General features: G+C 38.2%; 1 protein-coding gene across 1 annotated transcript in view; it reads left to right on the forward strand.

Annotated features, from left to right (window-relative positions):
• Nucleotides 1-16,553, forward strand: part of CHSY3 (chondroitin sulfate synthase 3) — a 104,171-nt gene extending 87,618 nt beyond the window's left edge. Inside the window, exon 3 of the mRNA XM_072359150.1 lies at nt 10,774-16,553. Coding sequence (XP_072215251.1) covers nt 10,774-12,339 — 1,566 coding nt within the window. The 3' untranslated portion in view covers nt 12,340-16,553. The remainder of the gene's footprint in view (nt 1-10,773) is intronic.
• The last annotated feature ends 1,270 nt before the right edge of the window (nt 16,554-17,823 follow it).

Consider the following 17,823-nt stretch of genomic DNA (forward strand, 5'->3'; position numbering starts at 1 on the left):
TACAAGAGTGCATAGTTTTCTATGTTTTTATATCCTACTTTATAGTAATAGTGATCAATAACTTAGTCTGCCTGAAGTATTTATTTAGAGATGTTTCTTCAAGGATTTAGTAGTTTAGGGAGAGATTTGTAAATACTGATATATGTGACCCTGGGCTTAACCACGCGTTCCAGCACTGTTACTCCACCAGATTACCAGCCCTGATGTTATGGTTTGATAATTAACAGACAATAAAAAATAAGCCAAAATAATTCTGTTGTAGCTCACAACAAGGCTCCCTCTTCAATTTTAATGAGGGCTTCAATTATAAATTTCTTTTTAGCATTTTTTGACAGATGAAAGAAGAAAAGGCTGCCAAGAAGGCAGCTCAGTTACAGTAGCCATCCAAAGTCAAAGCAAAAGGAGGGAAGTAGTGGCGAGGAAGAAGTAATGACCTGAAAGGAGATTAATTAACTAGTTAGTATTTCCAGACATGATGTTAAAATTTATGTTCATCAGGTTTGATCATATGTGTCTTGTACTCTGACTGGAAAATCTTTCACTTATTTTAGTTCCTAGCACAAAATGCTAACCTTAGGAAAAAGAAAATCTGGTTAAAATTGATTCCTCCCTCCTTTTGCTTAGGGTTTTATTTTTACAGTTTTATGCAGTGTGTTCAGACCTGTTTCTAATGTTAACTTCTGAAAGTTTTACATTTGATCAAAATACAAAAATTGCAGACTATTCAAGAAATCTGGTGATGGTGAAGATGGTGAAGGGCCTGGACCATCTCCCCTATGAGGAGAGACTTAGGGAACTGGGTCTGTTTAGCCTTGAGAAAAGAAGGCTGAGAGGGGACTTGATCCAGGTTTATAAATACCTGAGGTGTGGGAGCTATAGTGGCGAGGCTGGTCTCTTTTCAGTAGTGCGTGGGGACAGGACTAGGGGCAATGGGCTGAAACTCCAGCATAGGAAGTTCCGCACGAATGTGCGCAAGAACTTCTTTACAGTGAGGGTGACGGAGCACTGGAACAGGCTGCCCAGGGAGGTGGTGGAGTCTCCTTCTCTGGAGATATTCAAGACCCGCCTGGACGCCTACCTGTGCGACCTGGTGTAGGGAGCCTGCTTTGGCAGGGGGGTTGGACTCGATGATCTCTAGAGGTCCCTTCCAACCCCTACAATTCTGTGATTCTGTGATTCTGTGAAATCATTAAAAGTTCTGTACTGAATAAAATAGAAAAAATGGAGAAAAAGCATTGTTCGGTATGATAGTCTGGGAAGCTGTCATAAGATCAGTTACAGGCTGCTGGGCATTAGCTGAAAAAATTAATGCTGGTGTTCAATGCATTGTCTTGGTACTATTGTATTAACCTCATTGGCGTTATTTGGAAATCCAGTCCTACACTTAGAAGTCCAGGTAGTTCGCAGGTTAACCTCTCAGCGGAGCTGTACCGTGAGCACATGTCTCTCTCATCAAAGGTTTGGTTTAGCAGAATATCAATATAGGAGCAGTGGGTTGTCTTGGTGGGAGGTTTTTTGTTTGTTTTGTTGTTGTTGTTCATTTGATTTTGATTTTTTTTTTAATTGTGATTGTTGTTTGTTTGTTTTACTAATAACTGAAACATTTTGTGTGCCCCGGTGGCGCAGCGGTAGAATTCCCGTCTGCAACACCAGGGGGCCCGGGTTCGAATCCCCCCTGTGGAGCAGGGGGTAGAAGTGCCGCTCTGCTACACAGAGGGCTCGAATCCCGGGAGTTGGACTCGATGATCTCTAAGGTCCCTTCCAACTCGCACAATACTATGATACTATGATACTATGATGATTCTCAACAAAATCCATAACAGTTGTGCTTGGTCATTATTTTTTAGAACTGTTTCTGGTATCACCATGTCAGTGTATGCGGTCACAACTCTGTGATGAGGCATGCCCAGGATTTATTTTGGTATTCTGCAGGGATGGTGTTGGTAAACACTTTTTATGTATGAATCTATCTTGGGGTCTGAGAACAGTATGATTGGCTAAATGATTTCAGTTTATTATTTTGAGAGTTAAAGGAGGTCTTGGACTATGAATTCTCCTGAGGTTCTGAACAACCCTGTAGAAAGAAAGAATGTTTAAATAAGCAAGTGTCTGGAGCTTGTCTCAGCTGGCCACACACAGGCCCCTGACAAAGCACTTCTGTGGCTTGTCTCATCTCAGAGCTGCTGGCAGTCCTTTCTTATCTAATACTAGTCATATGATAAGTCTAATACTTATCATATCATCACAGGAATCTTCTCCATGCTTTCCCTCTGTTACACTGGATAATGCAGATCAACTGTGCTGTTTTTGCCTTGTACCCATTTTTTGTATAAACTTTCTTGACTAGAGTTAGGTCATTGTAGCCTACACCAGAATCATAGGGTGAAAGGGAACCCAAGAACCTGTGCGATGCTGATGGCTGTACAGAAACTGAAGGGAGCAATGGAAGCTGGAACTACAGGATTGCACAAGAACATAACCTATTGCCCTGCCTTTACTCTTTTTTTTTTGTAGGGTGACTACTTTCAGTCAGGATGAAGCAGGGAAATTGACGAGTGGTACATAGCAGGACAAGTGAGGGAAGTTTTCTTATTAGATTATACATTTTGTAAATATTTCATAATGCTTTATGGCACAAATATAATGGTGTGAAAAGCATGACCTCAATCTAAAATCTTTGGTAACGACTGCAACAAATTACAACAAAAGAGATAATGACTTGGTTAACATGAGTCCTGTCATCTTGTTCAGTGATGCATGTTGACATGCGTTCCTATCAGTTCTTAGGGATGGATGAATTTATTTATTAATTTTGCTTTTTTCCCCCCCCTTTTTTTTGTTTTTTTGTGTTTTGTTTTTTGTTTGTTTTTTTTTCCTAATAAAGTACTTCAGCTATCACTTGGCAGTTTGCAAGTTCTTGTATCTCACAGCATGTGAACAGTGGTAACAAGTTGTATTTTGTTTGCTCCGGTTGTATAAGTGTTGATTATTGCTAGGTCAAATGTAAAAGTCACATTTTTTTGCATAGCACTTGATCCCATTTGTATCAGCATGTTAAAAATCTACATACATTTGTAAAAGATGTTTGAATCTGAATTGCTATAGACATTATCCTGTGGCATTATTATTGCTTTTTTCTAGGCTTTGCACAAGATTTTGCTTGTAGTAGAATGTCACCCTTGAAACATCAAGTTATCTTTTCGGCAGTTGCTCTTGGAGAGGAAAATGATTTATGAACTAGAGCGATAAATGCTTATGGTGCTTTGCACTCCATTTGACTGGAAATATCTTACATGTGTAGAAAAGCCACAATCTTTTAAAAAGTACTGAAAAGTATTGCACTTGTTACAGCATGCAAGTTTTACTTACTCTGGTAATCAATTCTATGGGCTTAGATACACCATCTTCCTAAATATTTTATATTCTTTATATAGGTAACTTCCCAATTGAGAACAGGATCAATTGTACTATTTTTTACTATGTTCATATGTTTCCTTTTGCTGGCTTAAGTACTTGCACCATCTGGACAGATCTGTTTGTTCATAACCAGACTTAAGTTGTGTTTTACTGCTTTTAAAAATGTCACAGTCTCTCGGGGGGAGTGCTGCTGGTTTTCTCCATACATGCAGAGTTACATCAAAATGGGTCTGTCCAAGTTTGAACTAGGAAATGAGTTTCATGTTCACTTCAAAGGAGACCAACTTTTTCAGAGATAATGAGATGGTGTGTGAATTTGCAGAGAAAGTTATGGTGTGGTTCTGGGCAAGAAGTATGCAGAATGAGGTAGAATTAGATGTTGAGTTACACCTATTACCCTCTGCAGTTTCTTTAGTGTTTTGGGTTTGTTTGGTGTGTTTGTTTTTTTTTTTCCATGACACCTGTGTCTTTAAATGAGACATCATCCCTTTCATTAATAAAATGAAGTTATTTACATTCATTGCTATAGACAATAATTAGGGAAGGGAAGGGAAGGGAAGGGAAGGGAAGGGAAGGGAAGGGAAGGGAAGGGAAGGGAAGGGAAGGGAAGGGAAGGGAAGGGAAGGGAAGGGAAGGGAAGGGAAGGGAAGGGAAGGGAAGGGAAGGGAAGGGAAGGGAAGGGAAGGGAAGGGAAGGGAAGGGAAGGGAAGGGAAGGGAAGGGAAGGGAAGGGAAGGGAAGGGAAGGAAAGGAAAGGAAAGGAAAGGAAAGGAAAGGAAAGGAAAGGAAAGGAAAGGAAAGGAAAGGAAAGGAAAGGAAAGGAAAGGAAAGGAAAGGAAAGGAAAGGAAAGGAAAGGAAAGGAAAGGAAAGGAAAAGGGAATTTATAATTCTAAGTTTAGATCTTAAGCAAATTATTCAAATCTGTACACCGTGACATTAGTACTCAAACAGCTGCAAATCCCTGAGTAGCAGAACTCATTTATCAGACAGAGATTCTATAGTACCAGACATGACAGGAAATTTTGTATAAATGAGAACACATCACAGAAACATGGCTGTACTTGTAATCAAAGACTTTTATTTGTCTTTTGTTTTAGGGAGCAGAATGAAAGCTTAATTCAGGGTAAGAAGCTCTGCTCTTCCTCAGAGATTATGCTTTTATTTAGCATACCTGGACTGATGCTGCCATATCCCTTACTTTTGATCCAGACATTTCTGGTGAAATAAAAAATAAGAGAAGAACAATTATTTATGTTATAGGGATGGTTTAGCAAGTACTTGTTTTTAATTCTTGATTCTGTCAAGGAAAAGGAAATTTAAATCCAGAAGGCAGTGAAGAATAGAACTGTTGAAACTTCCACACTCAGAAACTGGTGAAAGTTGGGCTTGATTTTTCCCTTCCACCAATGCTTTTGAGCTTTTATATCAGAAAAAGGTGTAATTTACTAGACCCATAAGGTAGAAATGAATATTTTTTACCAAAAAAAAAGAAAAAAAAGAAAAATTAGCATACAAACTGTCTTCAGATCTACCTGAATATCCAGTGAAATACAACTTGGTAAGAATTACTTGACTCCTGATTATATGAAATCCCTTAGCTCATCTAAGGAAAACCTGTAGTGAGAGTGGGGAAGCAGTGACAGGGTATGGAAGGTGATAAGAAATTTATTCCAATGAGATACTGTGTGACTGGTGATTTTTTTATCCCAGAATATGGGATGTGGACTAGGTTTTATTGCTTTTAATATTGCTTAGTGATTTTTAAAATACAATCACCAAGGGGTCTTATAGTTCCTCACCTCTAAGTATGAATTTGCAGACTTATAGTAGTTTTTAATTTGTTTTGTAATTTTAGTGTTTCTATGAAGCGCATATTCTTGTTACTTGTGTTGCTAAATGCTAAATTTGTGAAAGTTTCTGTTCTTCATAGCTTAGTTCACATGGCAATACTGAGCTTAATGAATATGTAATCCATCTCTGGAAGATATATCTGTAGGTAATGGAGATAGTTTTGTGTGTATTGATATGCTTACTGTAATTCTCAATTGGCTGTAAACAGCAAGGTATTGCGAGGTTTAAAGTTAAGTATAGTGCACATCCATTTGTTTGATTATGATGAGCATCCTTTATGTAGTGTCTGACCTGGTAATGGCTGAGTCGTTTTTACTGGGGAAAAAAGAAAAAAAGAGGCTATTTCAGAGCCTTTCTGAAGAAACAATACTGTGCTTGTTTGGAAGGACAGTAAATGTACCTTTTTTGTACAACTAGATAGTAGATATGACAAGCAGATGTGTTCCTTGTACATTCCATGCAGTAATTACATAGCAGATGTTTTCAGTTGCTAAAGAAGACGTTGCATTGACAGTTCTGCATATGACTTCTTACTGTCCTGTGTCTGTTCATATAGAGTCACAAATAGGGATTGTTTAGTCTGGAGGAGGCTCACGGGAGACCTTATCACTCTCTACAGCTGTCTGAAAGGAAGTTGTGGCAAGTGAGGGTCAGCATCTTCTCCCAGGTAACTAGCAACAGAAAGGGAAGGAATGGCCGCAAGTTGCATGGGGGGAGGCTCAGGTTGGATTTTATGAATAATTTCTTATCAGAATGCATGGTGATGCATTGGAACAGGTTGCGCAAGGAGGCAGTGGGATCACCTTCCCTGAACATAGATGTGGCAGAGGTTAGTGGACGTGTTGGTAATGGGTCAGTGATTTGACTACATGATCTTAATGTTCTTTTCCAGCCATAATGACCCTGTGGTTCTATAAAATAAATTTATCTGACAAACAGATAGCTACCCAATACACTAGTCACATCACTGACCTATGGAAAGTGATAAAAAAGGAATAAGCAACAAGACCAGATCACTCTGTACCTTAGAATATGGATCTCACTGTAGCCTATATATGGACACCTTTATGAATCTTGTCTTCATAGTTTTGGTGGAGATGACTGATGTCCAAGACAAAATCCTTGTTTCAAATGAGAAATTCTGATTCTCTGGTTCCTCTGACATAAGTTAAAGTGGCCTGATTTTTTGGCATATGCTTTTTCTATTCAATTTTTTCTAAAACTGAGAATGATAATTGAAGAATTTCTGCTTTTCAGGGTGGTTTTTATTTCACAGTTTCCTGAGAGGTGTGAAGATAGTTCAAGTCTGTGAAGGCAGACTTTTGTGCTAAGTGGAGACATTTTAAAACTGCTATTCAGGGACCACTAGAAACTGTATTTAATAAGAAGCAATGATTTTGCATCATTTCCTATTTTAAGAGATTCCATTTCTTCCCTCTGACGCTTCTCAGTTAAGCCAGTTGAATGAAATTAATCTTTCAGACTGCATTAAATATAAACCTTGTTTACCAGAAATTGCCCATGTTAAGGCAGTGATTAAATGTAATTGTCTGTGGATCCTCCTTGCTCTGTGTGCTTCATCCAGATTATGCTCCAGGTTTTTTATGGCAGAGATTTTAAGAAAACGGATATAATTCTGTGATTATCCTTCTGTATTTATTATGTACAAAAATAGATTTCATGTCATTATGAGTCAGGGCTCCTGATGTGACTATTTTGAAGTTTGAGATCACTAAGGAATTACTTCATAGACACCTCTCTAGGAAAGAAAAGGGAGGACCAGTTCATATGTCTGTGGTTTCTATTAAGTCTGAGAGGGAATACAACTGTAAGGTGACGAAATAGCTTTTTCAGTTTGTCACCAGACAAGAAATGAATGCCTGCTAACAATCTCCTTTACATAATTTACATAAATGCAGTAAGATCCTTTTAACTAGACTTTCTCAAAGTTGTCATGTAAAGCTACTCTAGGTCACAAGAGGAAGGCTATATTATAGTTACAGTATGGTTACTGTTGTGCATTTAGACTAACTATGTAAAAGGAAATATCTCAATTGCCAGCATTATTTTTGGCTTTTAAAAATAAATTAATTATTTAACTTATTTGGTGAAAGACATCACTGCAATTCTAAATGGTGCCATAGCTTTACATTTACGTCTGTTTTGGAAAGAAATGGCTTTTGTTGAAGGAAAATACGTTGATAAATGTTTTAGTTGTTAAAACAAATGAACAACAACAAAAACAAAACTACCTGACAGGAAAAAGAGAAGAACAAAGTTTATCTTCAAAGTGATAACAGTGAATTGATCAGTTCAGCGTATTCAGCTGTAGTGTCAGGAATAATAACCAATGATGTCTCCCCTTACTACTTTCCTGTTTTCTCAGCTTACTGGAGGGAAATTCCAATTCAGTATTTCCTACTTCCTTTTCTCATAAAATTCGTGAACTCCATATATGAGAGTTCATTTGCATGTTATAGTATTCTGTTTTGTTTTTTCTTTTCTTGAAAGGCAAAAGCTACTTGCTTTTGAGACAGATACAGTGACATTTCAACCCACCTTCCTGTCATAATGTGAGTGTAAATATGTGTACGTCTAACTGATCAAGCTGATCAGAAAATGAAACCACTTGAGAAAGCTTTCTTTTCTTTCAATATGCTGTGGATATTTCTATGAAACAGCGTTTCTGACCACCTAGACAGAGGAACTGTTCTCTATTGTCGTCTTTATTGTTTTGCTGGGGTTGTTGTTGCCGTTGTTCCTTAATTTTTACAGTTAGCTTTTATAGGATTGTTTTCTCTGTATTTCAGCATGCTGTTACAGTTTTGGCATAAAACAGAAATGTATGATCTGTTATACACGACAAAGCATATATAGATTATGAATTCTTTAATGGTTAATCACTAGGCTTGACATGTTTTATGATTTGTAATAAATCTGGAACTTATTATTGAGGAGCCAGTAAATACAGAGATCTTTTACAATCTGAAATATATTAGTTTTAATTCTGTCTTGATTTATAAATTGCCAATGGGAGGGTAATACTTCTTTATTCATAACATAAATATTCAAATGTGTACTAAAAACAATAACATTTTCAGCTGTAAAGACATATGAGCAGTTTAAGAAGGGTTTGAATTACCACTCTGTAATTGAAAGACTTTTTGTTTTTACTAATGAGTACCACTTCGTAATTCAGAAATTTCACAATAAAGTGTAATTAAGTTAATGAAATGTTATAATACTAAAGAGGAGTGACTATTTGGTGCAACATCTCAGCTTCATGAAGCATATAACTCACTACGCCTGGATTTTACTTTTAGCATAAGACTAGTTCTCAGTAATGTGCGAATATATTCATTTTAATTAATACTTTATTTTCATCCCATCTAGTTAGAATTGCTCTGCCTGTGGAAAAACAGAATGGCAATGTAATTAGGATTTCTTTAAGAAAAACATTATAACAGACATCCTGCTATGCTTATGTTATTTTAATTGGATGTTTAGCTCAAGGATGGTTCATAACTTGTCATAAACTTTAATGTTAATAAAATCAGCTGGAAGGAAGCACTACTTAATCTCCTTGATTACACTGTAAGGAATGAAATCTTAATTTGAACATCTCTCTTTCTCCTCACCTTTCTTTTCTTTTTTTTTAATTTTTTATGACAAAGCAAGAAAGGGAAAGGATGTTGATGAGGAGCTCATGCTATTCAGCTCCTCAGCTGAGTAATGGTTCAATGCAGTGCAAGTGCAGGAAGATTAAATCGAGACTAAGCCTGGCCCGCTATGCAGTGTAGCAGAATGCAGGCTGGTGAACAGTCTTCGTGTGAAGAGACTGAAGAGGCATCAGAAAATCATACCATATTGATTTTGTGTGTTGCTTTTTGGTTGAGAATTGAGACCAGGTGATCCTTAATTTCTCCGCTTCAGTCTTTAATTCTCCAGTGGTAACTTCTGGGAAACGGTGAAAATTTTATCAGCCACTGGGATAAGGTTTCAATTGCTCCCAGATTTTGTAGAAGTTGCTGAAAATGTTAGAAAAGAGTATGTGATTGCAAGAAGAGAAAATTTAATCAGAGAGTTTGAATGGGGAACCTTGGGCCATGCTATAGATCTGCTAATGCATGTGCTTTCTTATTTAAAAACGGGACTTGCGATACATTTGTTTTCAGGATGTGCTCACCAAGTTAAAAATGAAGAATTCTATTTTCACTAGTACACATTCATTCCTTTGTTGTCCAAAGGTACTGAATCTCATTTGCTGAATGTTGTCGTGATCTGACACACGAGAGTGTTCAAACCTTCATTTTTCACTAAATAAGATTTTCTGAAAAGGGTTTTTAATATTGAATCTGAACTTGATCTTTTCTGTGAACTCATACCGAGATGTTGTAATGTGCCATTTCTGAGCTACCAAACTGCTTTTGGCCTGGAATAGCAAGTGTCCTCACTTCTCTTGTCCCTTACAGTGTCATCTTGGGTGTTCTTGTTATCTGTATATTTAATCCTTTTACATTTCCTGCTAAGTTTGGTGCTTCAGTAATGTTAAGAAGTGCTGCTCCCTTGAATATTACACATGGACTTTTTGTAAGCTTGATGTCTGCTAATTTTTTGTTTCTTTGCCCCAGTAAAAGAGACATATCTGATTTTCCTTAATAATTTTGGTAAGTTACTCCTTTGATATAGCATGAAACCAGATGACTTCATGTTTCCTCTCTAAAGTTATTATTCCTACCTTTGTTAATAAAAGCCATCAGGGAGGCAAGTTTCCATTCCTCTCTGGGACACAGCTCCCAGTGCCAAACTGAGACCAGCCTAAGATCTTCGAAAGGCTTCCAGCTAGCTTTTTAAATGTGAGTTTTTCTTGCTCTGAAAGCATATTGTTCTTTTATCATAGTTAGTTTTAAAAGCATATACTACCCCTGCGTCCCACACTTGCATATGTCCTTTGTCCAGCAGTGCATGAAAGGTTGCAGTGTGTTTTTATCTGATGCACCCTGGCTGAAAGCAATTTTAAAAAGCTGGGGAAAAAAAAAAAAAAAAAAAAAAAAAAAAGTTCTGTTAGATTAGATAGGATGCCCAAGGACCCATCCAGCCTGGCCCTGACCACCTGCAGGTGTTCCAGAAGCTGGGCGTCCCCAGCTTCTCTGGGCAGTGTGTGCCAGTGCCTCACCACAATCTTTCTTCCTTGTATCTAACCTAAATCTCCCCTCTTTTACTTTAAAGCCATTCCTCCTTGTCCTATCACTGTCATAATGTAAATGTAACAAACATGATCCCAAAAAATCTGCCCTTTTGTTTAGTTTAGTTACTTACTGTGACTTGTACTGTAACTAGGACCAAAACTGAACAAAAAAGGTCTCTATTGAATACTTGAAAATTCTGTGCTTAAAGACAGCTGTGATCTGCCAGAATCACTCATGATCAATAGTGCCAATGTAGATCACTCTGTCAGAAGAAGCAATGTCAGTTAATGTCTTTCTTTCGCCCTTTGTTTTCTAGATGCAGCAGTTGTTCCATGAGAATTATGAACACAACCGCATTGGTTATATTCAAGACCTTCACAACAGCAAAATTCACACGGCCATAACTCTTCATCCAAACAAAAGGCCAGCCTACCAGTACAGGCTGCACAACTACATACTGAGTCGCAAAATTTCCGAACTGCGCTATCGGACCATTCTTCTGCACAGGGAACGTGCCCTCATGAGCAAGCTCAGTAACAGCAAAGTAACGAAGGAAGATCAGCACCTGGGAGTGATACCATCTTTTAATCATTTCCAGCCACGTGAAAGATCTGAAGTCATGGAGTGGGAGTTCCTGACAGGAAAATTTCTTTACTCAATGGCAGAGAGCCAACCACCCCGGCAGAGCGTGAGCAATGTCCTCAGGGCTGCGCTAGATGACACCGTGATGCAAGTCATGGAGATGATAAATGAGAACTCTAGATCTAGAGGAAGGCTGATTGATTTCAAGGAAATACAGTATGGATACCGCAGGGTGGACCCTCTGCATGGCGTAGAGTACATCCTGGATTTACTACTCTTGTACAAAAGGCACAAAGGAAGGAAAGTTACAGTTCCGGTGAGACGTCATGCTTTCCTTCAGCAACTATTCAGCAAACCCTTCTTCAGAGAAGCAGAAGAACTAGATGTAAAAAGCCTGCTTGAGAATACCAATACTGACACACAATCGTTCTCTTTTCTTTCAAATTCTTTAAAGATTTTTTCTTCATCGTTCCAAGGCACCAAAGACATTGTGGGACACAGTGACAAGAAAATACACATTCTTGTTCCCCTTATAGGAAGATTTGACATTTTCTCAAGATTTATGGAAAACTTTGAGAAGACTTGCCTGATTCCCAAACAGAATGTAAAGTTGGCAATAATTCTCTTCAGTTCTGAGTTAGGACAGGACTCCAGTAAACACATAGAGCTGATGAAAGAATATAGCATTAAGTATCCTCAAGCAGATATGACCCTGGTTCCTATGGCAGGAAAGTTTTCCAGAGGTTTAGGTCTTGAAATGGCTTCGTCCCAATTTGACAATGGCACTTTGCTATTGTTCTGTGATGTTGATCTCATATTCACACCAGACTTCCTACAGAGATGCAGAGAAAACACTATTCAGGGAGAACAGGTTTACTATCCTATAATCTTCAGCCAATATGATCCAAAAGTAGTATATGGAGGCAACCCTCCTGCTGACAGTAGTTTTATTTTCACAAAAAGGACTGGATTTTGGAGGGAGTATGGATTTGGAATCACCTGTATTTACAAAAGTGATCTACTTAGTGCTGGTGGATTTGATACCTCAATTCGAGGCTGGGGTCTTGAGGACGTAGACCTCTATACTAAAGTGATAACATCTGGCTTGAAGGCTTTTAGAAGTCAAGAAGTAGGAGTTGTTCATATTTTTCACCCAGTTCGTTGTGACCCCAGTTTAGATCCAAAACAATACAAAATGTGCTTAGGATCCAAAGCAAGTACATTTGCTTCAACCATGCAGCTTGCTGAACTCTGGCTAGAGAAACATTTGGGTGTCAGATACAATCAAACTGTCTCCTGACATCCCAGCCCATTTGGCCTTTTAAAGGGAGTTTACCTCATTATTTTAACTATTTTATTTTGACGTTGTATTTTTAAACTCCCTTCGCTTTGTCTTCCAAAGACTGCTGACCTCAAACAAGATGAGTCTGCTGTTCACTGATGTTTCTTATGCCTACTGAACTGATTTGGTGAACTCTTTCAGATTTCTCTTATTTGAAATTCAATCAAATCATGGCAATCATGGGATCTCATGGAGCACATCCATCACAAGAGACTACATCAGAAGAATTTTTGTCTCTAGGATACAGTATCATCTTTGTTGTATTTCTCAGACTTGATGTGATACAAATATTTAATAGCGAAGGTACCACAAAAGTGCTTTATGCTTCTTCTGGGGATGGAACTTTGTTAGATAAACTTGAGTTTTATAATTTATATGAGGACTTATATGTATAAACACTACTTTTCTTCATCTTTAGAATTTTTAAAGTTAGTGAATAACAATGATTGTACCTTTATTTTTAAAAAAGAAAGAAAAACTGAGGAGTTACTTGCAAATGCAACTGGTACTGGCTACCAAGTTACCTTATGTCTTACTAGAATAACAAACTCCTCACTGTTGTTCACTCTCAGTGTAAATGAACTTTATTTTCACAAGGAACAGAATTTAATCAAATCCTCATGTACACTTTAGGAGATTTGTGAACCAATGTCCTTCATTTGCAGGCAAGAAGCTATCACATAACATGGTTATTTATGATAAAGTGCAGCAAACAATAGTCTTTTTTTGAAACACATATTATAAGTTGGTGTTTCTCTTTTTAGAATGAAACTCTAATATATAATTTTCTTTTACATTCTTTTCATAAAGCTGCACTTGGTAGAGAGTGTTAGAAGTTAAAGCTGTATCTTTTTTTTTATGTTTTCTGTGAATATTGGTACTCAGAAACAATTTGTTGTTAAAATAATTGTAGTATAATTATTTAAGTTTCAAAATTTATAATTGCTGGTCAAAATTCCTTGCCAATATATTTATATTAGTGGAGGTTAAAAGACTGTGTTAAAATCTATCTCTATGGACAGCCTGATGTTGTCATATTACTGATTTATGGAGTAAAGTATTTAAAATGGTACCAACTTAAGAAATACAGAAACCAACTTTTTGTATTTTAGAGAAATGTTTATATGGGGATCTACAAATGTGTGTGTGTGCGTGGTGTGTGTGTGTATGTCCCTATATATACATTATATAGAGAATCATAGAGAATCATTTCAAAAGATGTTCTTTCTTTCATTTCAGGCAGTGAATTTGTTACAATAATTTTTACCACATGCTTGGAACATTTCATATTATACTGTGCTAAGACTTCAAAGACGTCCAAGAGACCATCAACCTTCAGCCAAACTTAAATACAGTGGGTACATCTAATCTAATCTTAGTACCCTAGATTTCAAACTGTATTTCAAATTGAACAGGTGTCAGCAGTTTACAGGATGGTTTGGCCTGGTTCTGTGACTAGTGGGGTGAGAGGACACAGGGACCCGTGCCCCAGGAAGAGGATAGGGGAAGGAAAGGGAAAAGGATAGAGAGATGGGCCTAAAAGCAAAACAGAGGCAGCAGTCTGAGGGAAGACAAACTGTTTTATTAATTAAGATTTCAGAATGCAAGATAGCATACCGTAATACAATATAATATAGTATAATTAGAATTGAAACTAGCAAAATAAATTAAATGAGAGTGGGTGTCTAGAAGCCAAAGGCCTTACTCTAATGTTGTGATGAGACGGCATCTGCCTGTCAGGTAACCTACAAAGGCCTTTTATCTTTTCCCACTGAGCAGAAACAGTAACAGAACAGCAAGCAGTCCACTGGGGACTGTAGTAGTTCTTCTCAGGTACCCAGACCTGGAGCATTAACTTTTTAATTCCCAGTGCACTGCATGACTTTATGATGTGGAATATGATAACCAAACATCATAAAACCATGACAAGTGAGTGTGCGGGTGGAGGGCTGGAGCGTAAGCAATTGTTGAAGTTTTCATATGCTTAAAGTTTTAATATGCTTAAATACATTTTTCATAGTGACACCCCCTCCCACTACCCCATCTTGGGTTGGAATTCACTGGCAAGTCTATTTGTGTGAAGATATTCTGATAAAATTTCATTAAGGCACCAGGAAGGTGCATAGGTCAGTTAATGTCTTTTATCTGTGAGTGTCTTATTCTGGATTTACTGTGCAAGGGAAAAGGCATCCCTGAAGGGGAATGGGTAAGCTCAGTATTAAAGGACTGGCCATAGCCTTTTTATATGCTTTAAAAGAGGCCAGTCCATTGCCTCAGAAAAGGTAGTAATTGTGGTAGATGACAACAGGTAGAAAGTAACTCATGCACGTCTGCCCTCCCAGAGGAGAACTTCTTGCTTGTCATTCTTCTGGAAATTCTTTTCTTCCTAGCCCAGTATCAGTAGCTCAAATGTCTGGAGAAAATAAAATTATTAGAAAATAAAAGTATCAGTTCTGAAGGGATTCTTGTAGACTTTCCCTTTGAATCTGCATGAGTGCAAAGCTCTTGCTTAGTTTGATTAGAAGGCCAAGTGCAAGGAACAGGAAAGTGAACTCCTGCTGATAAATGTTTGTTATGATTTCATAGAATCATAAAATGGCTTAGGGTGGAAGTGACCTTAAAAGATCACCCAGTTCCAACCCCTTTGCCATGGGCAGTATTGCTAGCTACCAGATCATGCTGCACAGTACCTCATCCAGCCCAGCTCTGAGCACCTCCAGGGATGGGGCTGAATGCCCCATCACAGCTTCTCTGGACAGCCTGTGTCAGAGACTCACTGCCCTCCAAGTAAAAAATTTCTTCCTAACATCTGATCTAAATCTCCCCTATTTTAGTTTAAAGCCATTCTCCCTTGTTCTATCACTACCAGACTGTGAAAAAAGTCGGTCCCACTCCTGTTTGTAAGTTTCCTTCAAGCACTGGAAGACTGGAATTAGGTGTCCCTGGAGCCTTCTTTTCTTCAGGCTGGACTAGCCCAGCCCTCTCAGGCCTTCTTCATAAAAGAGGTGCTCCATCTGTGCATTTTTGTGGCCTCCTCGGGACCTGCTTCTTGTTCTTCCCTTGTGTGCTGGGAATCCCAGGCCTGGATGTAGTGCTTCAGATAGGGCCTCACAAGAGCAGAGCAGAGGGGGACAATCACCTCTCTCTCCCTGCTATCAGCCCTGTGTTGATGCAGTCCAGGATACAGTTGGCCTTCAAGGCTGCAGGAACACACTGCTGTCTCATGTCCAGCTTCCCAGCTTCTACCAGGACCCGTAAGGCCTTCTACACAGGGTTTCTCTTAGGCAGCCTGTACTTGTATCTGGGATCTCCCTGACCGAAGTGCACCCTGCACTTGACATGGTGCCTCTGGGTGATGTCCCCCACTTCTGTTTTGTCAAATGCACTACCCAGCTTGGTATCATCAGCAAACTGCTGAGGGTACATTTGATCCTGCTACGACCTTTCCTATTCAAATGAAGATACTTCTCTGAAGCCCTGTGCATGCTTCTGTGGGTTTTGCTCCAAGTTTCCTTACACATTTCATGCACATGAATGAAAATGTGAGTGATAATGGAAATAATGATTACAAACGTGTAAGGAAATCATTATCTGCTGAGATATAATCTGGTGCTTATTTCAGTTTTTTAACTTAGAGGACAGAAGGTATTTGCTCAGCTAGAAGTAAAATAGTAGAATGGAACAAGAAATTAAAGTAATCATTCTTTGGGGATTAAGATGTATACGGAGGGCTTGCAGGCTCAGGTCCTAAGCAAAAAGTTAGTATCTACCAGTATGAATATTTATTTAGTGTCTGACTGGTTCATTTGTTTATATGATGAATGACTTTGTTAAAAAAAAAAGAAAAAAAGAAAAAAAAGAAAAAAAATTATAAATGTTTATTATGAATTATTGCATTGACTTTTGAAGTAACTATCCTGAGATAACTTGAGAACTTGTGTTAGTTTGTTTGAGGAATAAATGCTTTCTAAAGAGATCGTATTAAAAAGGAAAAAAAGAAGCACAAAAGTGTTAGAGTAATATTGTGGATGTATAGATTAAAATGGGAATGTCTCTGCTAACCGTTTGCTTTTGTCTAATCTGAATCACAATCTCAATTGTAAAATGAAATTTCTAAATGTACATTGTCCCTTTGTAAGTGTATAATTAATGGATTCATAATAGAACGAAATGGCTAGTTTTTCCAAAACCTCCTTACCCTGATAATATGTTCCCTGTTTTCACTGCTGGGAAGGAGCTTGCATACTGTTTGCGCTTGGGTTTTTAGATACCGCCATTTTTAAAATGATCCCAGAATCTTAGCAACACAACTTAGCCCAATCCTTTCATTGTTTCCAGTTCACAGTACTTAATTTGAGAGTGTTTGCATCAGAGTATACTTTTTCTCAGCCTGGAGAAGGGCAAAGACCCTGGGGAGTGAGGCACTTGGCTTTGGGAGTCTCCATCTTCTATCCAAGGCACTTCCTGGCTGCTACCAGCACTGCTTGACATGTCTCCTTGGAGTTGCAAGTAGGCAATCCAAGCCAGCATAGAAGACCTGGTTGCTGCTGCTGAGTGCTTTTCGGAAGCAGAAGTACAATTTTTATCATGGCTTGTGATGAGTGAATGGAAGAAGTCAAACTGAAGTTGTATTGGGATAGGGTGGCATGGTGTCATGCACAGAACTTCCATTTTCCTGTGGAAAGAGAAATGTGATCCCTCTGAAGTTCCCTGTTTCCTGTCAGGGATCTTAGTGAAGGGAAGGAAGGGCAAAAACAGTAGTCCATACACTCAGTGGGGTTAGTGGGGCTGAACAATGCACTTGAATGCCTACAAGGCTCTGTGCCAGAGTTACAAAGAGAAATGCCTACTGCATTCACCAAATGCTAGAAGGATGCACACAGAAATGCCTTTTGGAGCTTTAAACCACTGTGTGGTCAACAGTGCCACACTGCTCTTGAAAAAAGTTGCAATAATGGTAAAATGGATTAGGAGTGCGCTGTAGATCTTAAGAAAATGTGAATATTTCCAGGAAAAATAACAGACAATTATAGAGCAAATAAGTGATTTAAATATATTCTGGTGTTGTAATTAGTTAACACACACCTTTCCATGCAAGGTATTTTGCTCCAAAGAGCAAAGCCAACTTCAAGATACAAACAAAGCATATTTATTGTCTATGTCCTTTATTTTCCAGCTCCTTGAAGTCAGTAAAAATTATTGGAAAAAATAAGAATTTGCAAGTTAGTGGCTGGAGAACAGTTTGTTTTTCTACTCCACTTTTTAAAAAGACAATCAGGTGAGCGTAAAAAAGAGGACTGTAAGTTAGCCACCATGTAAAAGAAGCAGTGATGATTATGGTCCTGAATTGTAGCATAGGATATTTGATAAAGCTCTAACTATTTAAAATATCTGAATACCACTGAAGGTCTTCCTCTGTTAAAAATCTGCATATAACACATA

The sequence above is a fragment of the Excalfactoria chinensis genome, chromosome Z (assembly GCF_039878825.1).
Source record: "Excalfactoria chinensis isolate bCotChi1 chromosome Z, bCotChi1.hap2, whole genome shotgun sequence".
Classification (NCBI taxonomy): domain Eukaryota; kingdom Metazoa; phylum Chordata; class Aves; order Galliformes; family Phasianidae; genus Excalfactoria; species Excalfactoria chinensis.